At 44.0% G+C, this 20,259-nt stretch overlaps 1 protein-coding gene across 1 annotated transcript in view; it reads left to right on the forward strand.

The window, feature by feature from the left end:
• The window catches only part of UMODL1 (uromodulin like 1), a 48,113-nt gene that overhangs the window by 15,684 nt on the left and 12,170 nt on the right, over positions 1–20,259 (forward strand). The window contains exons 7-15 of the mRNA XM_080584578.1: positions 151–270; positions 1,942–2,196; positions 2,368–2,480; positions 4,270–4,489; positions 8,024–8,161; positions 8,714–9,457; positions 12,589–12,701; positions 17,501–17,714; positions 19,184–19,321. Coding sequence (XP_080440704.1) covers positions 151–270; positions 1,942–2,196; positions 2,368–2,480; positions 4,270–4,489; positions 8,024–8,161; positions 8,714–9,457; positions 12,589–12,701; positions 17,501–17,714; positions 19,184–19,321 — 2,055 coding nt within the window. The remainder of the gene's footprint in view (positions 1–150; positions 271–1,941; positions 2,197–2,367; positions 2,481–4,269; positions 4,490–8,023; positions 8,162–8,713; positions 9,458–12,588; positions 12,702–17,500; positions 17,715–19,183; positions 19,322–20,259) is intronic.

A 20,259-nucleotide genomic window follows, 5' to 3' on the forward strand; every position in this document is an offset into this window, starting at 1 on the left:
TGTGTGGTATGATAATACGTTTATTTTTTTCATTTCTATTTATATTACTTCTATTGCTACTTTTCAGCTGGTGAAAATGTGAATGGTATTACTTTGGATTTGCTTTGTTAGGAATGCTTTAACTCCTCAATAATGCTGTTTGTCCCTTAGGCATGGCATTGTCTACTCCAAGCTCAGAACTGGATCCCATTAATGCTAGCAATAGCTCTCCATCTATAACTAATTCAAGTCTCTTGTCCACAACTAACCAATCTACAGATGCTGGGTGCTGTAAGTAACTTTGGATCTGAATGAATATTGTTTTGCTTTAATTCAGGCACTTTGTGATCTCTTTTTCCTGGGGCTAGTTGAATTACAAGAGGGTGTTCACAAAAGCTGATGGTAGTTTTGGAGTGAATCTCCTACAGAAACAGCAGGAGAGAGGGTCCTGTAATGGGAGGCTTGGATCAGGGGCTGTGGAGCTGTGAGGTGACCCCTGGAGAAGCCCCACTGTTACCCCCATGGCTGCTGCTGGAAGAGGTGGGCTGGCTTGAGCCACTGGTGCCTGGTATGCCATTGAAGCACAGGTCCTGTCACAGGTAACCCAAATTGTCCAGCATGAGGAAGCATGCCAGCAAGGGCTGTGGGAGGCCAGCACCTCTCACTTGTCCCTGGGCTCTGCTGAATGCACATCCTGGGCTTGTCCCGCACTGAGGTACAGGAGGATCTGCCACCGGTGCAGGAGCTCCTGCTGGCCATGGGAGTCTGGTGGGGCACGAGTCAGAGAACCTGGCCACAGCCACCTTGTATATAAGTTAGTCTTTGTGAATGCTCCCCGCTACGCACTACAGCTGTCTGAGGGACTGTGATGGGAACAAAGCCTGACAGAGTTATCTTTGTATCAGTGACTTCAGTCCTTTCAGATGAGAGTGGTCACAATCTTTTTTTAACAACATCCTGTTCTTCTTGTGGGAGGAAATAGCTGTAAGTAGTTCTTTGTCTAGTTCGCAGAGGCGGGCTGAATTTTCTTGATCTTCATCTTTATCCACAGCTTCTGATCCAAGCTGAAGCTAAAGGAATTAGACCAAAGTCCTTCTAGAGCAGGGGTGGCATGGCTTTGGAGGCTTTTGGCACCCACCCGGCTCGGATGCCTGGAAACAACTGTTTCCCATTGAAATAATTGAAGAAAACAACCCTTTTCCTTAGGCTATCCATTAGCATGAAAGAATGGATGTTGTGGCAGCAGCATGCTGTGGTCTCTAGTTTGGTGTGGGGGCTGATGTTCTTACCCGACCCCAGCTGTCTACAGGAGGTGTGCCCAGTCTGTCCTCATCATCTCAGCTCTCCCTCTAGTTGGTGGGGACAGGCAGTCCCTGCCAGAAGGCAATTCACCCTACCCGATTTAGACACCTCCTCCTCCTTTGAGGAGGGGAATTGTCTCTGAAGGGTTCTGTCTTTTCCCATTGACGTGACAATGATTGCACTGGACTAGCATGGCATAAATTGGTAAAATGCTCACCCCTGCTTCGCCCCCAGCTTGTGAAAGCTGCCGTCTGTGGGGTTTTTCCAGGCATAAATCAAGGCAGCCTTTGCCTGAAGAGGTGCATTTTAATGATGAAAGTGACAAGCAAAGCAGGTGTAAATACATGTAGAGTACACAGATTCACTCTTCCAAACTTATTTCTGCTGCCTGAACCTGTAGCTCACTGGATGGTTATTAGTGTTAATAGAAATTCAACACATAAATATATAGTAAAGGAAATAAAAAGAGTAAACACCCAACTAATCAGTCTAGCGGGATGGTTCGTGGATGAGGGAACCAAATCTGTCCTGACATAATGTAAAGAGGAGCTTCCCCTATTGACTGTCAAAGTGCTTGTTTATAATGGATTTGTGATATCACAGTGCTTTAAAGAAGAAATGTTGCTTTTTCTGTGATGACTCTTTCTGGGATTGCGATAGATCCCTCTGCAATTAGAAACCACCGAATCTTCAGTGTTACCAGCAATAGTTTTGAAATGTCGTGGCATGTCGAGTCTACGCTAAACCATACTTTCCAAGTCCAAGTGTTCAAGGGCAAGGAGATTGTACAAAACCTGAAAACAGAGGACATGAAAATGAATGTGTCTGGACTGGAAGCAGGCGTGATGTATTCAGTGGAGATCAGCTATGAAGCCTGTGGAAAAACCAGCATCTCCCATCAAAATGTTAAAACAGGTAAATAGCCATGCAGGTGATAGTGGCTACAGATCCAACGCTAACACTGTGTTCCTGCTGGCTCTCAGTGCTGGGCTATGCATCTAACATTTTGGTCTGGGTGCATCAGTTCTGACTGGATCTTTTCCTCTTCTGCTTTGTCAGTATGTGTTTTGTTGTTGTGTCCTACAGAGGCTAAGATATTTGTTGTTACTATGAGGATTCTCAACTACAATTTCACTGAAGATTTCCGTGACGCCAGCAGCTCGGCATATGAAGAATTTTCAAGACTGTTGCTTACAGAGGTAATGCTAAAGTATATCTGGGTAATGTATTTTTCTTCAATTTAGAATTTATTTAATGAAATAGAGTATTTTGTGCCTGGCTCAAATGTCCCCTGGAAATTATAATATTGTTTCCTATGACCTTTCTTTATAATTAAAACAAAATCCAACTGACTAAACAGATCAAGCCCTTGGTCTTATTAGCAATGGAGCTTATGAGAATTTTCCCTTACAGAAGAGTAAAGGAATTAGAAATCCAGGCATGCAACAGGGACTCCTTTCCTTGGATCTTTACTTTGGCAGTAAACTCACACTAAATTGACTTGAGGCTTTTTAATGGATTATTGAAATGACATTGCTGGCATTCATTTCAGTGCTGTCCTCTTACTAAGTGTTTGGCTGCTCGCAGAGCTTTTTTCTTCAAGAAAAGCGGTGGGGCCAGCCTTTCTTCTCCAGCCCCATTCATTGCACGCCCACGTGCAGCCATTGTCAATGCTCAGGTGTAATCAGCCATCAACAAAACTTGAGTCATGAACTCTGCTTCCAGCTCTCAGCTTCCCAAACAGGCAGTCTCTTACAATTTTGCTCTACAGTACAGGGCCCAGACAGAGGAATTCAGATCTTGATCCAAAACTAGACTTTCCCAAAGCAAAGGAGGACTCATAAACATTTGTCAATATAAATCTGAGGGGAAAATAAATACATAAATACTGCAACAACATTGGAGCTGTATTTTCAACGGCAGCCCAGAAGAGGCTCATGAGAAACTGCAAGTCAAACCTCCTGATGTGGTTTTATTTTCCATAGCTGCAAATTGCTCGCTTTTGTTGTGCAGGAGGATTTTTGTCAGTGAATCTCCTCTGAGGCAGACGCAGACCTAACTGACATCACGAAGTTGGGAAGGAAAAGGAGTGATGCCCATCTGTGTTGCTTCTGCCTCACTGGGAGCACAGCATCCCCTTCTCACTTCCTCTCTCCTCTTTTTCTTGCCTCCTCACTCAGATCTGAACTAAGGTCAGTTAAACAGCTTGTATGTAGGAATTTTTGGGGCAAACTGGCTGAACGGGAGCAAAGATGAGTTGATTTTTGAGCTCTGCATGCTCAAAGGCATGCTTTCAGCTGGAGGTATGAACAAAAGGCTTAAGCACAGAGATGTTTTCAAGGGATGTGAGGCAAAACTGCTAACCCCTGCACAGCTCGTATACTGACATCAGTATTTAATGTTCAGAGTAACACCATTTGTTCAATTCATATGTCTACTTACTTGATTGGTAATCAACCATGGTGTAATTGTGATACTTCCTTGAAGGTGGGCTGTCTCGAACACATTTTCTTGAAGTTATCCCCTTCATTTTTCTTGCCTCTCACCCTGAGTTGCCTTTGTCATTGGACTCAGGTGCAGGCTGGGCTGGGACTGGTGAGTTTCAAATAACCACCGGGAGCTAAAATTATTCCTGTACTGGTAAATGAAACGTTTCCTGAACCACTGTCTGGCACTACCACCAAGTGGCACATACCAGCCTGCATCCATGCAGTTGGGTCTTCCAATGTGCAGTGGTCACATTCAGGTTGCCTGAGGTCAGATGGGTACTATTTTAAAAGGTACCTAGGTGCACCAAGGAGACTCACACTTCTGCGTGTGTAAATAATCTTTGAAACGCTTTGAGACTTTTTAAAAAATTTTCTTTTTACCACATTTCCTACTAATGTTGCATGTATATAAACCTTTGAAAACAGTACCACTGTGGTTTTAAAAAATCATCTGTTGCTGCTGGGTTCTGATTGTCACTGCTTCTCTAACTCTACTCAGGTTACGAATTCATTTCCACCTAACATTACTGCTTTATATGAGACTGGGAAACTGAAAGTGCAGACCGAATCCCTGCAAGCTGGGAGCATCATTGTGAGGCTCAGAGTTGCTGTGCAGGATCCTGAGTTTCCAGTTGATGCCTCCACCTTTGCCCCGATGCTTTCTTACCTGTACAACGGCTCTGTACTTTTGGTGGATCAGCAGAACTCTGCCATAGAAGGTAATTTAAATTTTATTTATTTATTTATTTTTGACAACAGAAGAGTGTTGGTATTTTGATCATGCACATTATCACCAGCATTCTTCCTGAAAAGTACTTCATAGGAAGACAAAGTATGTGGAGTTTAGATGGTTTGTTGGAGGGAAAGCCACAAAAAAGGAGGAGCACTGCCTGTCCCCTGGTAGCTGCAGGCACTGCTTCCCTCCATGGTGTTTAAGGAGTAGAGGAGCCCTTAATTTCCACATTTATTTTCCTTCCTCTCTCTCCTTTGTGAGCTGTGGGAAGTTTGAAATATCTTTCTCACACTGACCTGAGGACAGGATTGCTTTGGGATATTTGTAGCCTTTAGATACTCATGCCCTCTAAATGGTTTTGTGCTTCAAGGCTGTGGAGTTGTACTTGGGCCAGGGTTTAGGAAATCTAGTCGGAGAAATTCCCAAATGTCCTCTCAGAGAATAGGACTGAAGAAACATGTATGGAATTTATGTTAAACTAGGCCTTTGTTTGATCTTCAGTAATCACCATTTTTATCTTCAAAGGGCTAAGTTCTGGCTTCAGGTTTCCCAGCTGGCAGAGCCAGCCAGAGCTCAAAGGGTTGCCAAAGTCAACAAAATGGGCTATTCTTCTCTCTCCATGTACTGAGCCCTTAAAAGCTTATTTGCTACGATTAGGGAAAACTCCCTTTGGAGTTGCAGAGCATACAGAGGTTAGGGAGGACAGGAAAAAACAGAAGAGACAAACTGCACCTGAAGCCTGCAAACATCACAGTGCTAACAGGAACTGAATTGCAAGATGCAGACGTGCCAAAATCCTTTACAAACGTTATTGATATTCTCCTGCCTGCACAGGGACTCTGAGTGTCCTGGGGCTGAAGGAGTGGGGAAGAAGAAGGAGATAAGGTTTTTTTTCTTTTTAATTGCACAAAAGCCAGATGGCTTCCAGAAGCAGCACTCTTATCCAGGAGACCAGCCAACTCCCCCATTCCTCCTTAGGGCTAGAGCTAATTCTGCGCAGAGAAGCATTTGTTTGACATGAGTTTCTTAAAGTCAAATGTGGAAAATAAGGCCCAGGAGTGCAGTGCATGGAGGAAATACAGAATCACAGAGTGGTTGAGGTAGGAAGAGACCTCTGGAGGCCACGTGGTCCAATTCCCCTGCTCAACAGGGCCACCCAGAGCAGGCTGCCCAGGACCATGTTCAGGCGGCCTTTGAAGATCTCCAGGGAGGGAGACTTAAGAAAGGATTTGTATAATAGGCTCTATTGCTTCCTCCCTGGGATGGGCCCTTTGGAAGTAAGACCACATGGCTCCTCTTGCACCTGTGGAGCAGTGCCATCTGGATCCTTGGTGGCCACCAGAAGGCAACGTGCTTGGTTTTGTGACTGTGGCAGAGGAGAGAGTTCAGCTCTGGAACTGCAAAGATGAAAAGTCAGGAGGGATAGCAGAACTGCAGGGAGTGGAGCAATGGCATTTCTCTTTGTAGTCTCATATAATTAGTAAACTTTCTGCCATGGTTAATAGAGGCGCTAAACTGTTTGTTTTGTGAGGCATGGTAAGGAAGGAGAAGGGGACTTTTGCGGAGTCAGGCCCAAGGGCCATATAGCATAATATCATGCAAGAATATGGCAAGTGTAGGCAATGTCCCTCTCTAACACTCTGTTAGCCACCAACCGTTTTCAGCTCCAGGATTCCCTGAATCCAAAGTGATTTCTTTGGGTTTCTCCTTCATGAGCTATTGAGCTAAATTTAAAATTTTGTGCTCCTCGTGAAGTCACGTGAACATTTCACATCTGCAACATCATTTGGCAAGGAGTTTCATGGATTTTTACCCGTTGCATATACCCCCTACAGGTACAATGTGTAATCAGAGCAATACAGTGGTGTTTTTTTAAAATGCTTGGAGTGGGACTGTTGGTTGGGCTGTGTGTGGGGAAGGTACTTGCCAAATGGGAGAGGCCAGAGAGTGCATGTACTAGTGCCATGGAGCGCTGAGGAGACAAGATCAGTGTTTTGGCCTGATGTGTAGCTGAATGTGGCTATCAGAGATGGGCTGCTTAAAAAGTCGTGCTAAGTAATGGGAAAGGAAACCCCCAGAGCCCGTGGAGCCAGAGAATGTAAGTTACTTGGCAATTAGCACTGGAGCATCTCTTGGGTGGTGTTTGAAGCCATCAAGAGCCACATTTACCTCGCAGCATAATAAGTCATCAGGGAAAGCGCTTTCATTGCTGGTGCTTTAGTCAGTCCTGCATGCTCCTGTATCCCCTCTGAGCGGCTTAAGCTGTAGATTAACAGGCAGATGGTGGCCATAGGCACAAGGAATTATCTAATGGCAACAATTATCTAATGGGGAAGAAAGGAAAAAGATCTGAATCGAGGTTGGGGAAGCCTGTGTGCAAGCAAAAATATGCACACGTATGTGCATGTACACATGCTCTGTGCTTTCTGTTTCTAGACTGGGACTTTCCTTTGTTTCTGAGTAATAATCACAGTGACTAATCTCTGCGTGTTTGCAGAACAAGCACTTATGGCAACACATTGTTCAAAACAATTTTCTAGCCTCTGATCAAAATTATTTGACCCAAGACATAGTGCTCAGTCTAGTTTTCTGCTCTCCCTCACTTTCTGCCCTGAGGCAGTGAATGTATGTATGTGCACAAGTGAGTGCACACAGGGAGAGGTCACATGGGATTCACTGGGATTATTCATGTGCAAAGCATTAACTCATACTTTGCCTGTCTGCTGGAGCAGGGTGCAAATGGTAGTATAAGACTCCAGAACAAAATCCTTCAAGAGTGAAGATACTCAGCCATAAATCTGGTACATAACTCTACGGAAGGAGCATCTCTAACTTATTCAGAGTGGCTGAAATTAGATTTAAGGAACACCCTTACAGAATATTCATGCCTTGTTGAACCAGGACCTTTTTTCTGAGACTACCAGAAAGAGGATCACAGCTGTGTAGTGTTACCTGTGAAAATAAATAGTTTATTAAGAGTTTTTGCCCCTAGCACTTCCTCTGTTAAGAGTTGAAGAGTGCTTTTTTTTTTTTTTTTGTGGGAGCTGTTTGCATTTTCCTTTTATCTGATGCAGAAAACAATTTGGATTCAGACTCTATTTAATATTCTAGCTAGTGGTAGCTAGCGGTAACAGAACTCTTCATTATCCAGTGGATCTGGAGGTACCGTATGCAGAACTATATGCTTATGATATAGCTGTAGTACAAACCTACACTATTTTTTTCGCTTAAAATGTTTTTAATTCTAAAAAAGAATAATTCTAAACATGATCTGAAAAAATAATCTGTACCTGGAGAAAATATTTTTAAGAGTACAAGGACAAATGTTAATTTTTATGTGACAGCACAAGAACACAGATAGCATTCTGCACCACTCAGAGCTTGTCTGTCAGGCAAATGACAAAAAAGGCAGACCACATTCTTAAATTCAAATGCTGAAGAAAGGACTGGTTTGTGATGATTTCTAGCTTAGTGCAGTCAGTTGGAGGGCTGTCTGACTGATCTGGTTTTGCTCTTACAGACTGGGATGAATGTGCTTCCCACGCCGAGAATGACTGCTCCGTGTTTGCAGATTGTATCAATGTGATGGGCTCGTACCTGTGCAGATGCAAGACAGCCGTGGACACCAATCCATCCCGACCTGGAAGAAACTGTGAGGGTGAGCAAAAGACTGGCATGTAGTTTTCCTTTGCCATGAAAAGTTGCAATAAGTCACGTTTTTCTACCTGTTTTTCTCACAAATATTTATATAGCACACAAAGCCTGTATAGATGCACTTTTGCAGTCCCTAGCTGAAGGAGAACCTCTCTGAACAGAAAGATGAACCTTATATATGTCTTCACATACAATCTCTCTGAGTACCCCCTTGATAGCCTGAAGACTGATTGCAGAGAGACATGAGGCATGCTTTTTTCCTTTTTTGGTATCTGTGTGCCTAATTTCTTCCACTGTAATGATCCATAGCCTGCCATCCAGAAGAGGAGACCCAGGAATCAAATCCGCTTCTTCTTCGTGTAGTCACAAATGAGATTCAATACCATAAAAATCATATATGCTACAATGCCCTAATGAAATATCCAAGACCTTTTTCTGTAATGCTATTGCACTTGTCTGGGTGGTCTCAGCCCAATTTTCAGGCCAGACCTGGCATGCCCTGGTGCCTCCTTGTCCGAATTCAGGTTCCACTGCAAGTGTGTCTGTTGTGTTGCAGGTGAGATCGTGAACCCTCTCAGTGACATGACGGCTCTCAAAGTAGCAGACAGCACAGAGTTTGCTCCTGAAGTAAGCCCTGCAGCCTCTGCTTCCCCCTCTGTCACCGAGACAGTGGCCACTGTAGGCTCCGAGATGAGCACAACCGTACACCTGCCTGCAGTGCTGCCCCAGGGCGAGAAGCAAGCACCCCACCGTCATTCTCCCACCAGTGCTCCTCCAGCTCCTTGGAAAAAAAGCCTGGCACCACACACAGAACCACACAGAGATTTCAGCAGTGACAACAGCCCCATGGCCAGGGAGATGGCAGCCAGCGAGGAACCGACCGTGACAGGAGAGCAGCAGACCGCCGTAAGTCCATCACAGAAAAGCTCGGTGGCAGAGGCTTCCCCTGATGCATCACAGCAAGTGGCTGCTCTCACAAATACACCCACGGACACGGCAGTTCAAGAGCAAAGGAGCTCACCATTGCCAGCGTTATCAAATCAGACAGCCTCCAGTACCACTAGAAGTCATGCAGCTTTTGGAGGGCCTCAAGTCCGCTCTGAAGGCGGCCCCAGCACAGCTCCACCGGTCACAGGGGATGCTGGAGCTTCCACCCTCAACACCACTCTCGACACACATACAGAGACAGGAGGAGAGAACAGCTCTTGGTCTGAGAAATACACCGCAACCATGGGCTCGCCAGCTTTGCCAGGCTTCTCTTCAGCTTCCAGCTCAACACCAAGCTCAGCTGTGGACCGCAGTGAGTATGAATCCAGCAGGGCATGCATGCATGGCAATGCAACTATGTGGGAAACAAAACGTCACTCAGAGTCCAAAAAGATCCACAGTTGTCCTCAGTGGTCTGGGCTGAAGGTGTCTGAAATTAGTTTGTCTGTGCCAAAAGTATTTTCTTGCAGGAATTGGCACTTTTTTTCTAAATTGGTATGTCAAAATAATTTCACTTTCTGCTCATTTGACAGTTAGCTTTATCGACATTACATTTCTCCTTCCTGAAGCAGACAGAGCAAATCATACAGCGTGCTGTGTGTGGCTCATTGAAACATATGCTGCTTGTCCTGCTGCCACACATCTCAGTTTCTCCTGAGTACTTTGGCACCAGGCTACTGCAGCAGCAGCCCATGGAGTTATTTTAGAGACCTGTGAGGGCAGACAACCTGCCTTCCTATCTCCCTCCATGGAGCATGAATCCATGGCAGAGCCCCACACATCTCCCAGAGGGCAAGAGCTGTGTGGAAACCCATGCACCACTTTTACAAGAGCTCTAATTGTGAGTAACTGGGCTGGCAGTGAGGGCTTCATCTATTTGGGTTTGGGCAGATGTTCTGCAGCTCTTTAGGGGATTTTTTCTGAATCATATTTCAAGGTTAGAGTCAGATTTGGCCTTTAAATTACGGTTTTGTTTGGGATAGGAATGCTGCTGTGCCTGCCCATCACTAAAGGTATTTTTTCTTTAGTGTGTAAGTTTGTGATACCTATTTTGGTTTTGTTTCAGCTTGTCCTTGTTCTTTCTCTCATGCCTTTCACATCTCTCCGATCCCAAACCACACTCCTCTGCTCTTTTCTCTTCCCTTGCCCTATGATCTCATGTTCCTGGGGGTCTTCATTCACTCAGCCCCACTTCTGGTTCCCCCTCGTCCCTTTCTCCTTGGAAACTCTTTTTTTGGTCATCCAAGGGCAGCTCTGCTGCTTCTCCAGCCCTTCCTTTGGCACCAGTACACCACCAGTCCTGATAACCAGGGCCACGGCGTCCACTTCCCCAGTCCTGCTGTCTCTGGGCAGCCATGACAATGCTTCTTTTCTGCTTTTGTTTTCTTTCTCTTTCATGTTGTATCCTTTGCTCTGCCTGGCATTGGTGAGATCAAGGAACAGAGCTAGGTAAATAACCAGTTTGTGAGCTCTTGCTGGCTAAATGGGGGAAAGAACCATTTTGGACTGAACAACATATAGACCTGAACTGAAAAATTCCATTTACAGCTTTGCTTTCTGTTCTCCCCACCCCTTTCAAAGTAGGGAAGGATATATATATATATATTTTCTTAAAGAAAACAACATTTTTTTTTTTTTTGGAAAACATCAAAATAGCTCATTTTAACTGAGGGTCATTTTCTTCCATCTGGAAAACAAATTGAAGAACTCTACACAAACAAGTTCAGTTTATACAAACCTGTTTTTTTTTTTTTTTTTTCCTGATGAATTAAAAGTTCAGCCAAGTCATTTTGCCCAGCTTTTGCAGGGAAAGAAGCCTGTGAAGGGGTGATGCCTGGGCAACAAGATAAAGAGCCACCACAGCGTTGTCTCACTAGGACGAGGCAGGAAATTCAGAGGGCAAAACCCCATTTTTGGAGAAGTTTAATACAGAGCTCCTCCTTGTGGCAACATCTCTGACCTGGAAGGTTAACAGCCAACCCTTAGTCTGTCACGTCTTTTAAATGCTGATTTTTATTTTTTCATTTGAAAATTGTTCAGAACATTTTCCCCTCTCTCCATCAGATACCTTAATGTGGTTTATCTCCTAAATACCTGTGCTTACATGGCTGAACAAGCCGTAGCAGAAAGCAAGCCCAAATCCGTTGATCTTGCTGGTGGTGGTGGTGAGGGTTCCTTTGGGATCAGAAGTATGTTGGGATAAAGGAAGCCTGCTGTGGCTTGCTCTAAGTAGGCATGACTTCCTCCTCTCCTCTGCAAAGCTTTGCTTGATGACTATTTCTTTTCTTCCAGCACCTGTCCCTGCTCAAAGAATTATTGTCTTCAGTATGACTGGGACCAACTTTGATGTAGCAGGATCCATACAGTCTACACAGGGCCCTGCTTTCCATTCTTGTTGCTTCAGTAAAAGCAGCTAATATGGGAGAGTAAAACTCAGTGTAGGAGTATGACAGTCGCAGGGCTGGAACTTGGTGTCTTATATACTGTTGAAATCAGGACAGAAATATGCAGGGAGGAAAGCAAGCTGGTGCGCCAGAAAGTAAAAACTGGTAACTTGATTCAGAAACAATTTTAAACAGAATCCTTAGCTAGGTGGTAGTGTCCTTGAAGACCTGGATGAAGACAATCCTATAGTCATAAAAGACACTGACATGTTAGATCTTAATAATGCTAGGGGTGATGATCTGTTGGTAGCTGGGAGGCAGTGTGAGGACAGTTAGCTGGCAATGGTCAAGGGATGGCGTGATATCAGTCAGCTTGTCTGGCTAGCCCATAAACGATGCTAGGGGTATGAATCATGCCTTTAGAAGTCCTTTCTCTTCTGCTTGTGATCACCTTCAGTGTCTGTGGTAACAATGCCAAAAACAGTAACATCAAGAAATGACCAAAAACATTTTGAGACTGTCTTAATGTTATTCAGCATATACACCTTCAGGGAGGAGGCCTACACCCTGTTGGGATCCATCTCTTCCTACACTAGCTGTCTGAAATGCTGATGTCTAATCCCAGGCAGCTGTCCAGCCTTCCTCCAAGGACGGAGGGAGGACCATGGAAAGATTTGCCCTCTGGAGGTGCTGGTGCCTCCCCATTGTGTGTAGAGGGAGCTGGGACAGGAGCTGAGTTTAGGAGAGCAGTTTGTGTGCCTGAACATTGCCATACAGCAACATTTCAGAAGCCCCAGAGCATCCAAGACAGAGCTGGCAGATATAAGTCCCGCAGGAGGTCTGTGTCCTTCTTGAGAGGTATCCAAAGGCCAGAGAGAGTAGAGCCAGGTGCTGGACACCTGTGTTTAGGCAGTTGATCTCCTGACTACATTTTAGAGGGCTTGCCTTCTGCTGTTATGCACACCCCATGTGGCCATGCATGCCCATGACTGTCACACACTTGTCCATGGGCTACCATCCATGGAGCATGTATTTAAATTGTCTTTTTCTTATTTCACAGCTGTCCAGAAACTTAATGGGATGGTGCGGATAACAAATGTGAAATACTCTCCGGGCTTTAGCAATGCAAGCAGTGAGGAATATCAAAACTTTGCACAGCTCTTTGTCGATGAAGTAAGTGGCTAAGAAGGATGTGACCTGCTACTGGTCTCGATGAAATCATGTCTGATCTGTTTCCCATGAAGGGTTTATGCCACATGTGCATCCCTTGATGTACCTTGGAGGTCTGAGTCCTGACTGAGACTGCAGCAGTGTTTTAGACTGAGACCAGGATTTGGGGATTCTCTGGAGCCTCCATTTCCCCTGCTTCTCGTATCTGGTTATACTGGCTTATTTATTTCCTCCCTCCGGGGATATGCTGAGAAGTTAATGGATATTTGCAAAGTGCTGTGCTATCCTCGTCCTGTGCAGCAGCTTATTAATGAGCTGTATGATTATGATTACCTTTTGTCACAGCATGTTAAGGCTGACATTCCTTATAATCATCCTTTGTTGTAGCCCCGTATCTGGAAAGGGAGTGGTTTCTTGCTAAGTCACCTCTGCCCTCACCTCTAATTAGAGCACAGGACATCAAAGCACATGGCCGTGTCAGCTGCTCCTTTAGCACTCTCTTAATGCTGAGGCATTGCCTCTGACAGTATCTCTCTCCTCACTTCTTGCTAAAGTTATCAGAAGTGTGTTCCTGCTGGTGTTTACTCAAACAACTCTGCTTGGAAACCACTGGTTACGCTAGGCTGTTTTGCCTTCTCTGTCTGTGTTTTTAGAGGCCTTGATAACTGCGAAGATAAATCCGTCGCTGACAATTGTCTGCCTTTTCAAACACTGCTGAAGCCTCCCCAGACACTCACTGTGTACAGAGTCACAGCCTGTCACCAAAACAGCTGTCTGCAGGGGGAGGCACCGGCAACACTTTTGGCAGAGTTCAGGCCAGCATGGAAACTGTAAGGAGGGAAATGTGTGGTCTGTTTAGCTGTGCATGATGTCTTCTTGGATATCATGTAGGTTTCCCGCTGGTTATTACTTATTTGCACCTTTCTGGATGTGTCAGTGCAGCACAGCTTTCTCTGAGTTGTTTTGGCCCCGAGCTGTCACATCAGAAAACCAGGCACAGAACGAAAGGGACGTGATTAGCAAAGTGAAGAGGGAGTGATTCTCCTCTGACCTCACTTTCGTTCAGCATCACTCACTGCCCAAGGCTACTTTGGGATAGCACATTATTAAAATGGGCTAAAATCATATATTGTCTTTGTGGGGTATTCAGTTAAATAATACATCCAGAAAACCATGGATACAAATATGTTTGGAAAATCTGTAAAATGATTACATAAAGGAGACAAAATAGGTTTTGTGTCAGTTTTACCCAGCTCTCAAAGTTCCAGGCAGAAAACAGCCACCTGTGATTATAAAGCACCCACTCCTTTTTCCAGCACAGTTTTGTGGACCGGCCACAAGCAAGGTGTGTGAATGCTCATTCCATCTACCTCTGAGACAATGTATATACAGTGGTATCAACTACAGCAAAACATGCCAGGAGTGTTTTATTACAAACGTTCTGTTTCCAGACACCAAAGAAAAGGAAATTTAGGAAAAGAAAAAGGACTACGTATTTCCTTTCCAGGTTATAAGGGCCAGAAATTGATCTTTTAAAGTGGATAGAGAAAGTTTCATGGGTTTTAAAAGCACTATCAAGTTCCAGTTAAATAAATTTTGCCAATGATTTTTCTTAAACCTCTTCGGAGTCACCACCTACAATTGAGAGAATTTATAAATCCTAATGTGTGTAATGTTCTTTAGTGTAGAGCTGTCCCAGCACTTAAGTGCCACGTGGCTAAATTGGCAGCACAGCAAATAGAAATACTGTTCCTTAAATAATGTGTAGATGAGAACGAAGTAAAAACTTGATGTGGCAACTTGCACCATCATTGTCCACATTAGCTTCACCATCCTCCTTGCATTGCAACTGAAGAACAACATAGCTAAGGGTAAGAAAGTGTTCTAGTCCTCCTGGGTTTTGCTCAGCCTCTCTTCTGCAAGAGCCAAAAGGAACATCATGAGAACTAGGGCTTGTCCTCAAGAAGACAAGGCAGGAAAACAAAAGGTCTGACTTGAGAATGCATTCACTGATGTGCATTAAATTCCAGAGTGCCAAAGGCTGATTTGAATTCTGGTGTCATAAATACTGACTGACAGAAAGTGTAAAACTAATAACCAATAGTGCCTTACCAAGGTGACCCCTCAGCTGGAACTGATGTAGCCTTCATTTGATCTAGCTTAATGCACTTAAAATAATTGCAATGAAAGCTATCTGAGTGTGTGATGAGTATTGATACAGCGATTAAGGCAGCTTCACTATTCCAGAGAAATTTCATGCCCTCTGTTAATTTGAGTTTATTCCCAATCTGGGAGATCCTTAAAGCTGCTGCTGGTAGTAGCTGGGCAGATGTGTGCTCCAATACCTTCTTTCTGAAGGTGCAGCCAAAGCATGGACGGGGGGGGGGGTGAGCTCTGTGGGTGAAATACCATGGCTCATGCAGGCTATCTTATTGTTCTGTTCATATTGATGTACCTTTTACTCATTTCTTTTCAGTTTCCATAATGCCAGCACATTCCGGCTCTGGCTGTGCAGGCTTGCACATCGGTTTTAGTGTGGCCTCCGTCTCACCCTTAACTCATACTTAATCTGCCTCTCGTTTCTTTTACCAAGAGGCATTCCCTTTCCCCGGTGCTGGTGTTAGTTCTGCTCGTGTTCCTCTCTTGTGGCTCTTCTTCTGGCATACCTATTTCTTCTGGTTTGGCATTGCCGGTGTTTCCTCTGCGTGCTACAGAAATGGCTGATGCAATTACGGATGGCAAGATATTTTATTTTTCTAGCAAGAAAATCTCATACTCAAGGGTATTATGTAGTTAGTTAGTTCCTTCTGAAAAGTTCAGTCTTTTTTTCCTGTCTTTTCTAGCCTCACTTCATCAACCATTATTTTGATGGCCTAGGGTGTGGTACCTGTATTGAAATCAGGCAGCCTTCAGAATAAAGGGTTTTGCAGTGTCACCTAGTGGTGACAAATACAAATGAATGCTTGTCGAGCCTGTCAAGCTCCGAGTCTTGCTTTCTGAGGAAAAATATGGATAAAGACAGAAACAAAACGAACATCATCACCAACAACAACCACAAAAAACACCCCGAACTAACAGACAAACAAAAATCCCAAACATGAGGTAAAAAGAAGCATCAATAAATCGAAATCTTCAGGAGAAAGATGAGAAGGGAATCCTGGTGAAATCAGATGGGCTAGGAGGATGTCACAGGTGTGTGTATGTAAAGTCCACAAATTCAGACAAAAACTACGAAAAGATGAAAACTTAGGCCAGACCCCCAGCTTTTCAGCACATGGTTGTAAAATGGCAGAAAGGGAAAGGGGCATGCGTCCCAGAGCCCTGTGTCTTGATGGAAGAGGAGGGGATGACAAGGACGGCAGGGGATTTGTCCTTGTGTTGCTGAGAGCATCTCCTTTATCACGGGCACTCTCCTGTTGCACTTCTGCTGGCAGCTTCTAAGCACGACGGTAATACCAACAGCTCAGAACAGCCCGTACTACCTGCCTCATCCAGGCTTGAAAGCTACGTCTCACGCTTCCCGTCACTGTACTTTTTATTTGTAAATGTGGAAGGATCTAAAAAGACTTGCCAGACACGTGGGAAAGGTATTACAAAACACAGGGATCAGTGTACGTGAGAATGTATGCATTCTGCATGCATTGCGGCTAGATGTTGGGGTCAGACGAGGAGTGCAAACCTCTGCACGTGTGGGTGTGCATGCTTTGCTTCCCTTGGGATGTGCAGGCAGGCAGGGAGTCCCGTGCAGTCCTGTTGTGCCCCTTGTTTGGGCAACCAGAGGAAAAGGGAAACACTTGTGGATTTTTTTCCCCCCAATTTCTCCGAAGCAGGTCTGCCTTTCTGTGTATAATGTTTTCTCAACATGTTGTTTACAGCTGAGTTAATATTAGCCTTCTGTCGCATCTTGGGTTTGTCCTGGGAGATGATGCCATCTGGCCTGTGTCTGTTCCTCCTTTGGCTGGTGCTGGGCTTGGAGGTGGAATGAACGGTGCTGGAAATGCCAAAGCCGTTGTGTGCTCCCCAGGCTCCTGCATGCGCCTGGGAGCCGTGCCCCATGACCGCCCTCCCGTGGGAGGAGGAGATCTTTCCGTGGGCGGCTGCCCTCCAGAGGTACCTGGCTTCCAAGACTGGGAAAGGAGGAGGTTGAATACACAGCCCCAGTCTGCTCCTCTCTCTGGTGTCTCCGTCTGAAGTGAAGGCAGAGAAGCTGAAAGCCTCAAGCAGAGCCATGTTTTCCCATCCTGCAGAAAGCCAACCGTCCTGCTCTCCTCTGCAGCCAAGGAGGCTGCTTCTGGGGCTGCTGGGACTAAGGCCCAGCGTGCTTCAACAAAGGCAGCGTTCTCCCCCTTAGGCCGCAAGTGATCTGCAAGGCTACTGTGTACAGACTCTGAATTTTATTGATTTCTCAATAGGTTTAGTGGTGGACTTGGTAGCGTTAGGTGGTGGTTGGACTTAATGATCTTGAAGGTCTTTTCCAACCTAAACGATTCTATGATGCTACGACTCCTGCAGTCTCCTCCCTCCCTTGCTGATATCAGAGGCCTTTGCAAGGACCTGTGCCAAATGGCAGATGAGGTATCTTAATCACTTATCTTGTCTAATGCTCACAGTTAAGTATACACCATTTCCTTCAGCTGCTGTAGAGTGGAAATGTTATAAACAAGAGTGATTTTTCTGCCGCTTCCCTCCAGAGTATGAAGTGCAATTGTAATGCATAATATTATATTTCGGGCATTGTACAATGCCAAAAATGTAATTACTTCTACCTGTCCATTTTCACATGCATTTTGTTTTTATTCCAGGTACACAAATCTCTGCCCCTTGAGGTCCTTCAGCAAGTGGAGGCTGGTCTGATTAAAGTGTTGATAACTGGTATTACTAATGGGAGCACGGTGGTAAGTTTCCATTTACTGATTGCAGAAGACGTGGATATCTACTACATCATCACCATTTTTCGTGATGCCTTTGAACACAGCTCCTATTTCACAGTTGACAAGAGCAGTCTCTCCATAAATGGTAAGGAGCAGCTTATATCCTAATAGTTCTTCAGTTAGAAAAGATGATAAAACCTGTTAGTATTCTTTATTTTTTGATGTGAAAACATCTGTAAAACGCATGGATGAGACACCGTTCTCTCTCCTTTATCACTTCTGCTTATCCATCCAATATGCTTTTTCAGAGAACATCAAAAGATAGAATAAGAAGTGAGGTACACCTGATAGGAACCAACTAGTCTTTTAGTTTATAGCTAGTAATAATTTTATAGAGAAGAAGATATGGAGATATTAGAAACTGTGGTCACAAACTGAGGGTTTTATAATCTACCAGTGGAAACAGGTCCACGTACACAGATATAACCAGCTCTGTTTAAATTTATTTTGAAACACATTACCCTCTCCTTTGCACTGATAATTTTGCATGAGATAGAAACCAAGGAACAAATAAATGAAAATGTGAATTCCTGCACTGGGAGTGTGTGTTTCCCTCATAAACCTGTGGGCTGGCAGTTCAGACGAAAGTACGCAGTTTACCAAGATCAGCACAATGGCTTATTGTAAAAACTCGTTTTCTTTATATGTGATTTAAGTCAGTAACAATCAAAATTAGTCTTCTGACTAAGTGCTGTTGAATCCTGTTCTACAAATTGATGTGTCATCTCTGAAAACAGTATCAAATTCTGTATCCTCAACATGATAAGTTTGTCTAAATATTATTGTTATAACCTGTCAATTAAAATCTCAGGCAAAATGACATCAGAAGCATGTATATGGCCTATCCTGTACATTCCCTTTGCCTGTTATCCTTACAGCTGTGAATCTGGAAAGTTGCATATTATGTTAATTAGTAAAATCATGGTTATTTCATGCTTTGTGGAGCGCCTGCCCCTGGAAGCTGTGTTAGAACAGATGGCTTGTTTCAGGGATAGGTCCCCATAGAGCAGGTGCTTGGTTACTGCTGAATCTCATTGATGGTGGTGCATTCATATCTGAGCAGCAGTGATTAGGCCTTAGGAAGAGAAAGGGAAGAAAAGCATATTTTTTCTTTCAATTAGATTACAACTTGGACTAGTCACACAGACCCCCTGCTTTCCAAACTGCTTCATTCATGCTGGGCATTTATTAACCACCTCCTCAGGATGGTAGAATGGGGAAGGCAGATGGTGGTGGTGCTAGAAATGTTGCCCTGGGCTGTTGGTCAGTTTAGAAGGTTACGAGCTCTGCAGTGGGGTACCTACATCTCAGTGAGCATCTGCTAAGCAGCACTGGCAGCACTGCTGATGGAGGGTTATGCCATTGTCCGTGCAATCAGGCTGTGCTTCCAATATCCCACCTCTTCTACACCCAGCAGCTACCTGACACCTACAGTAGAGTTTCACACCTAAGAAGTGCAATCCCACCATGATATCATGATGATATGATCATGCTCCTGTTTCAGAACCAACACATTTTCATTTGTATGCTCTCCACCTTAAATATACCCAACAGATTATGATGAATGCAAGAGTGAAGAAGATGACTGCTCCCCGGATGCATCATGTTATAACACACTTGGGTTTTACCAGTGCAGTTGCAATGACGGATTTGCTGACGTGCATCCAGAAAGGCCTGGAAGAAACTGTGAAGGCAATTTTTTAAAATTATTATCTAATGGCTAACCTAACTCTTATCGTTATTATCTTTATTGGATCAAAGTCACACTTGCCACAGGCCTTGAAGTTTGTGAGGGATCAATTAGGTTTGTTGTATTCAACTACATGCTAATGGAAAGAGTCTTGCAGTGGATTTAAGCATTTCTGACTTGAACAATCTGTCATGAGAGTTATTATATTAATATTTAATGCTGTCTCTGTAAGATTATTTTAATATTTCTGTTTTCTCATACGTGCCATTAAAAGTAGATATGATTATCAGGTATGTTAGTTATTTCCATTAGCAGTAGCAGAGGGGATAGCAGAGATAGCAGAGATAACAGAAAAGGTCATAGAAACCAGGTACATAGTATGACCTCTGTATTGCCTCAGGGACAAAAAGTTAATATAGTGTTACAGATGAGTGTTTTACAACAGCCAATTCATCTAGTTTCTTCTGTCTTTCCTGGAATCATTTGTTAGCTGACATATAACGAGTCTTTAAGCTTCTAAATTCTTTTAGGTTTCTTCCGTAATTTGTACTTGTACTTGTTTTTGTAACCACAGTGATAAGATACTCATTGGCTGAAGTCACAAGGATTTGTGAACTGATTCCAACCTTTGCTCAGTTTTGTTTAACCAACACATTTAGTAGTGTGACAATGAGTTTTTGGGGAACTCAACTTGAAAAGAGCCCAGAATTTTTTTTCAGATTACATTCAAATCAGCATCTTTTCAGTTTGGGACATTCCTGAAAGGTGGGAAGCTCCAGAAAAACACGTGTGTGTATATACACATATACGTAGATATATGTTGCTTGGGAAATAAATGTTATTTGTATGTACAACCAATTAAAAACTGCTTAAGAGAATTTTTTGTGCAATGAGACCATCCTGTTCCACTGCAAATTGAGTTTATTATCCGGGTGCTAAG

Source organism: Anser brachyrhynchus (genome assembly GCF_964034855.1).
Source record: "Anser brachyrhynchus genome assembly, chromosome: 1".
Classification (NCBI taxonomy): Eukaryota; Metazoa; Chordata; class Aves; order Anseriformes; family Anatidae; genus Anser; species Anser brachyrhynchus.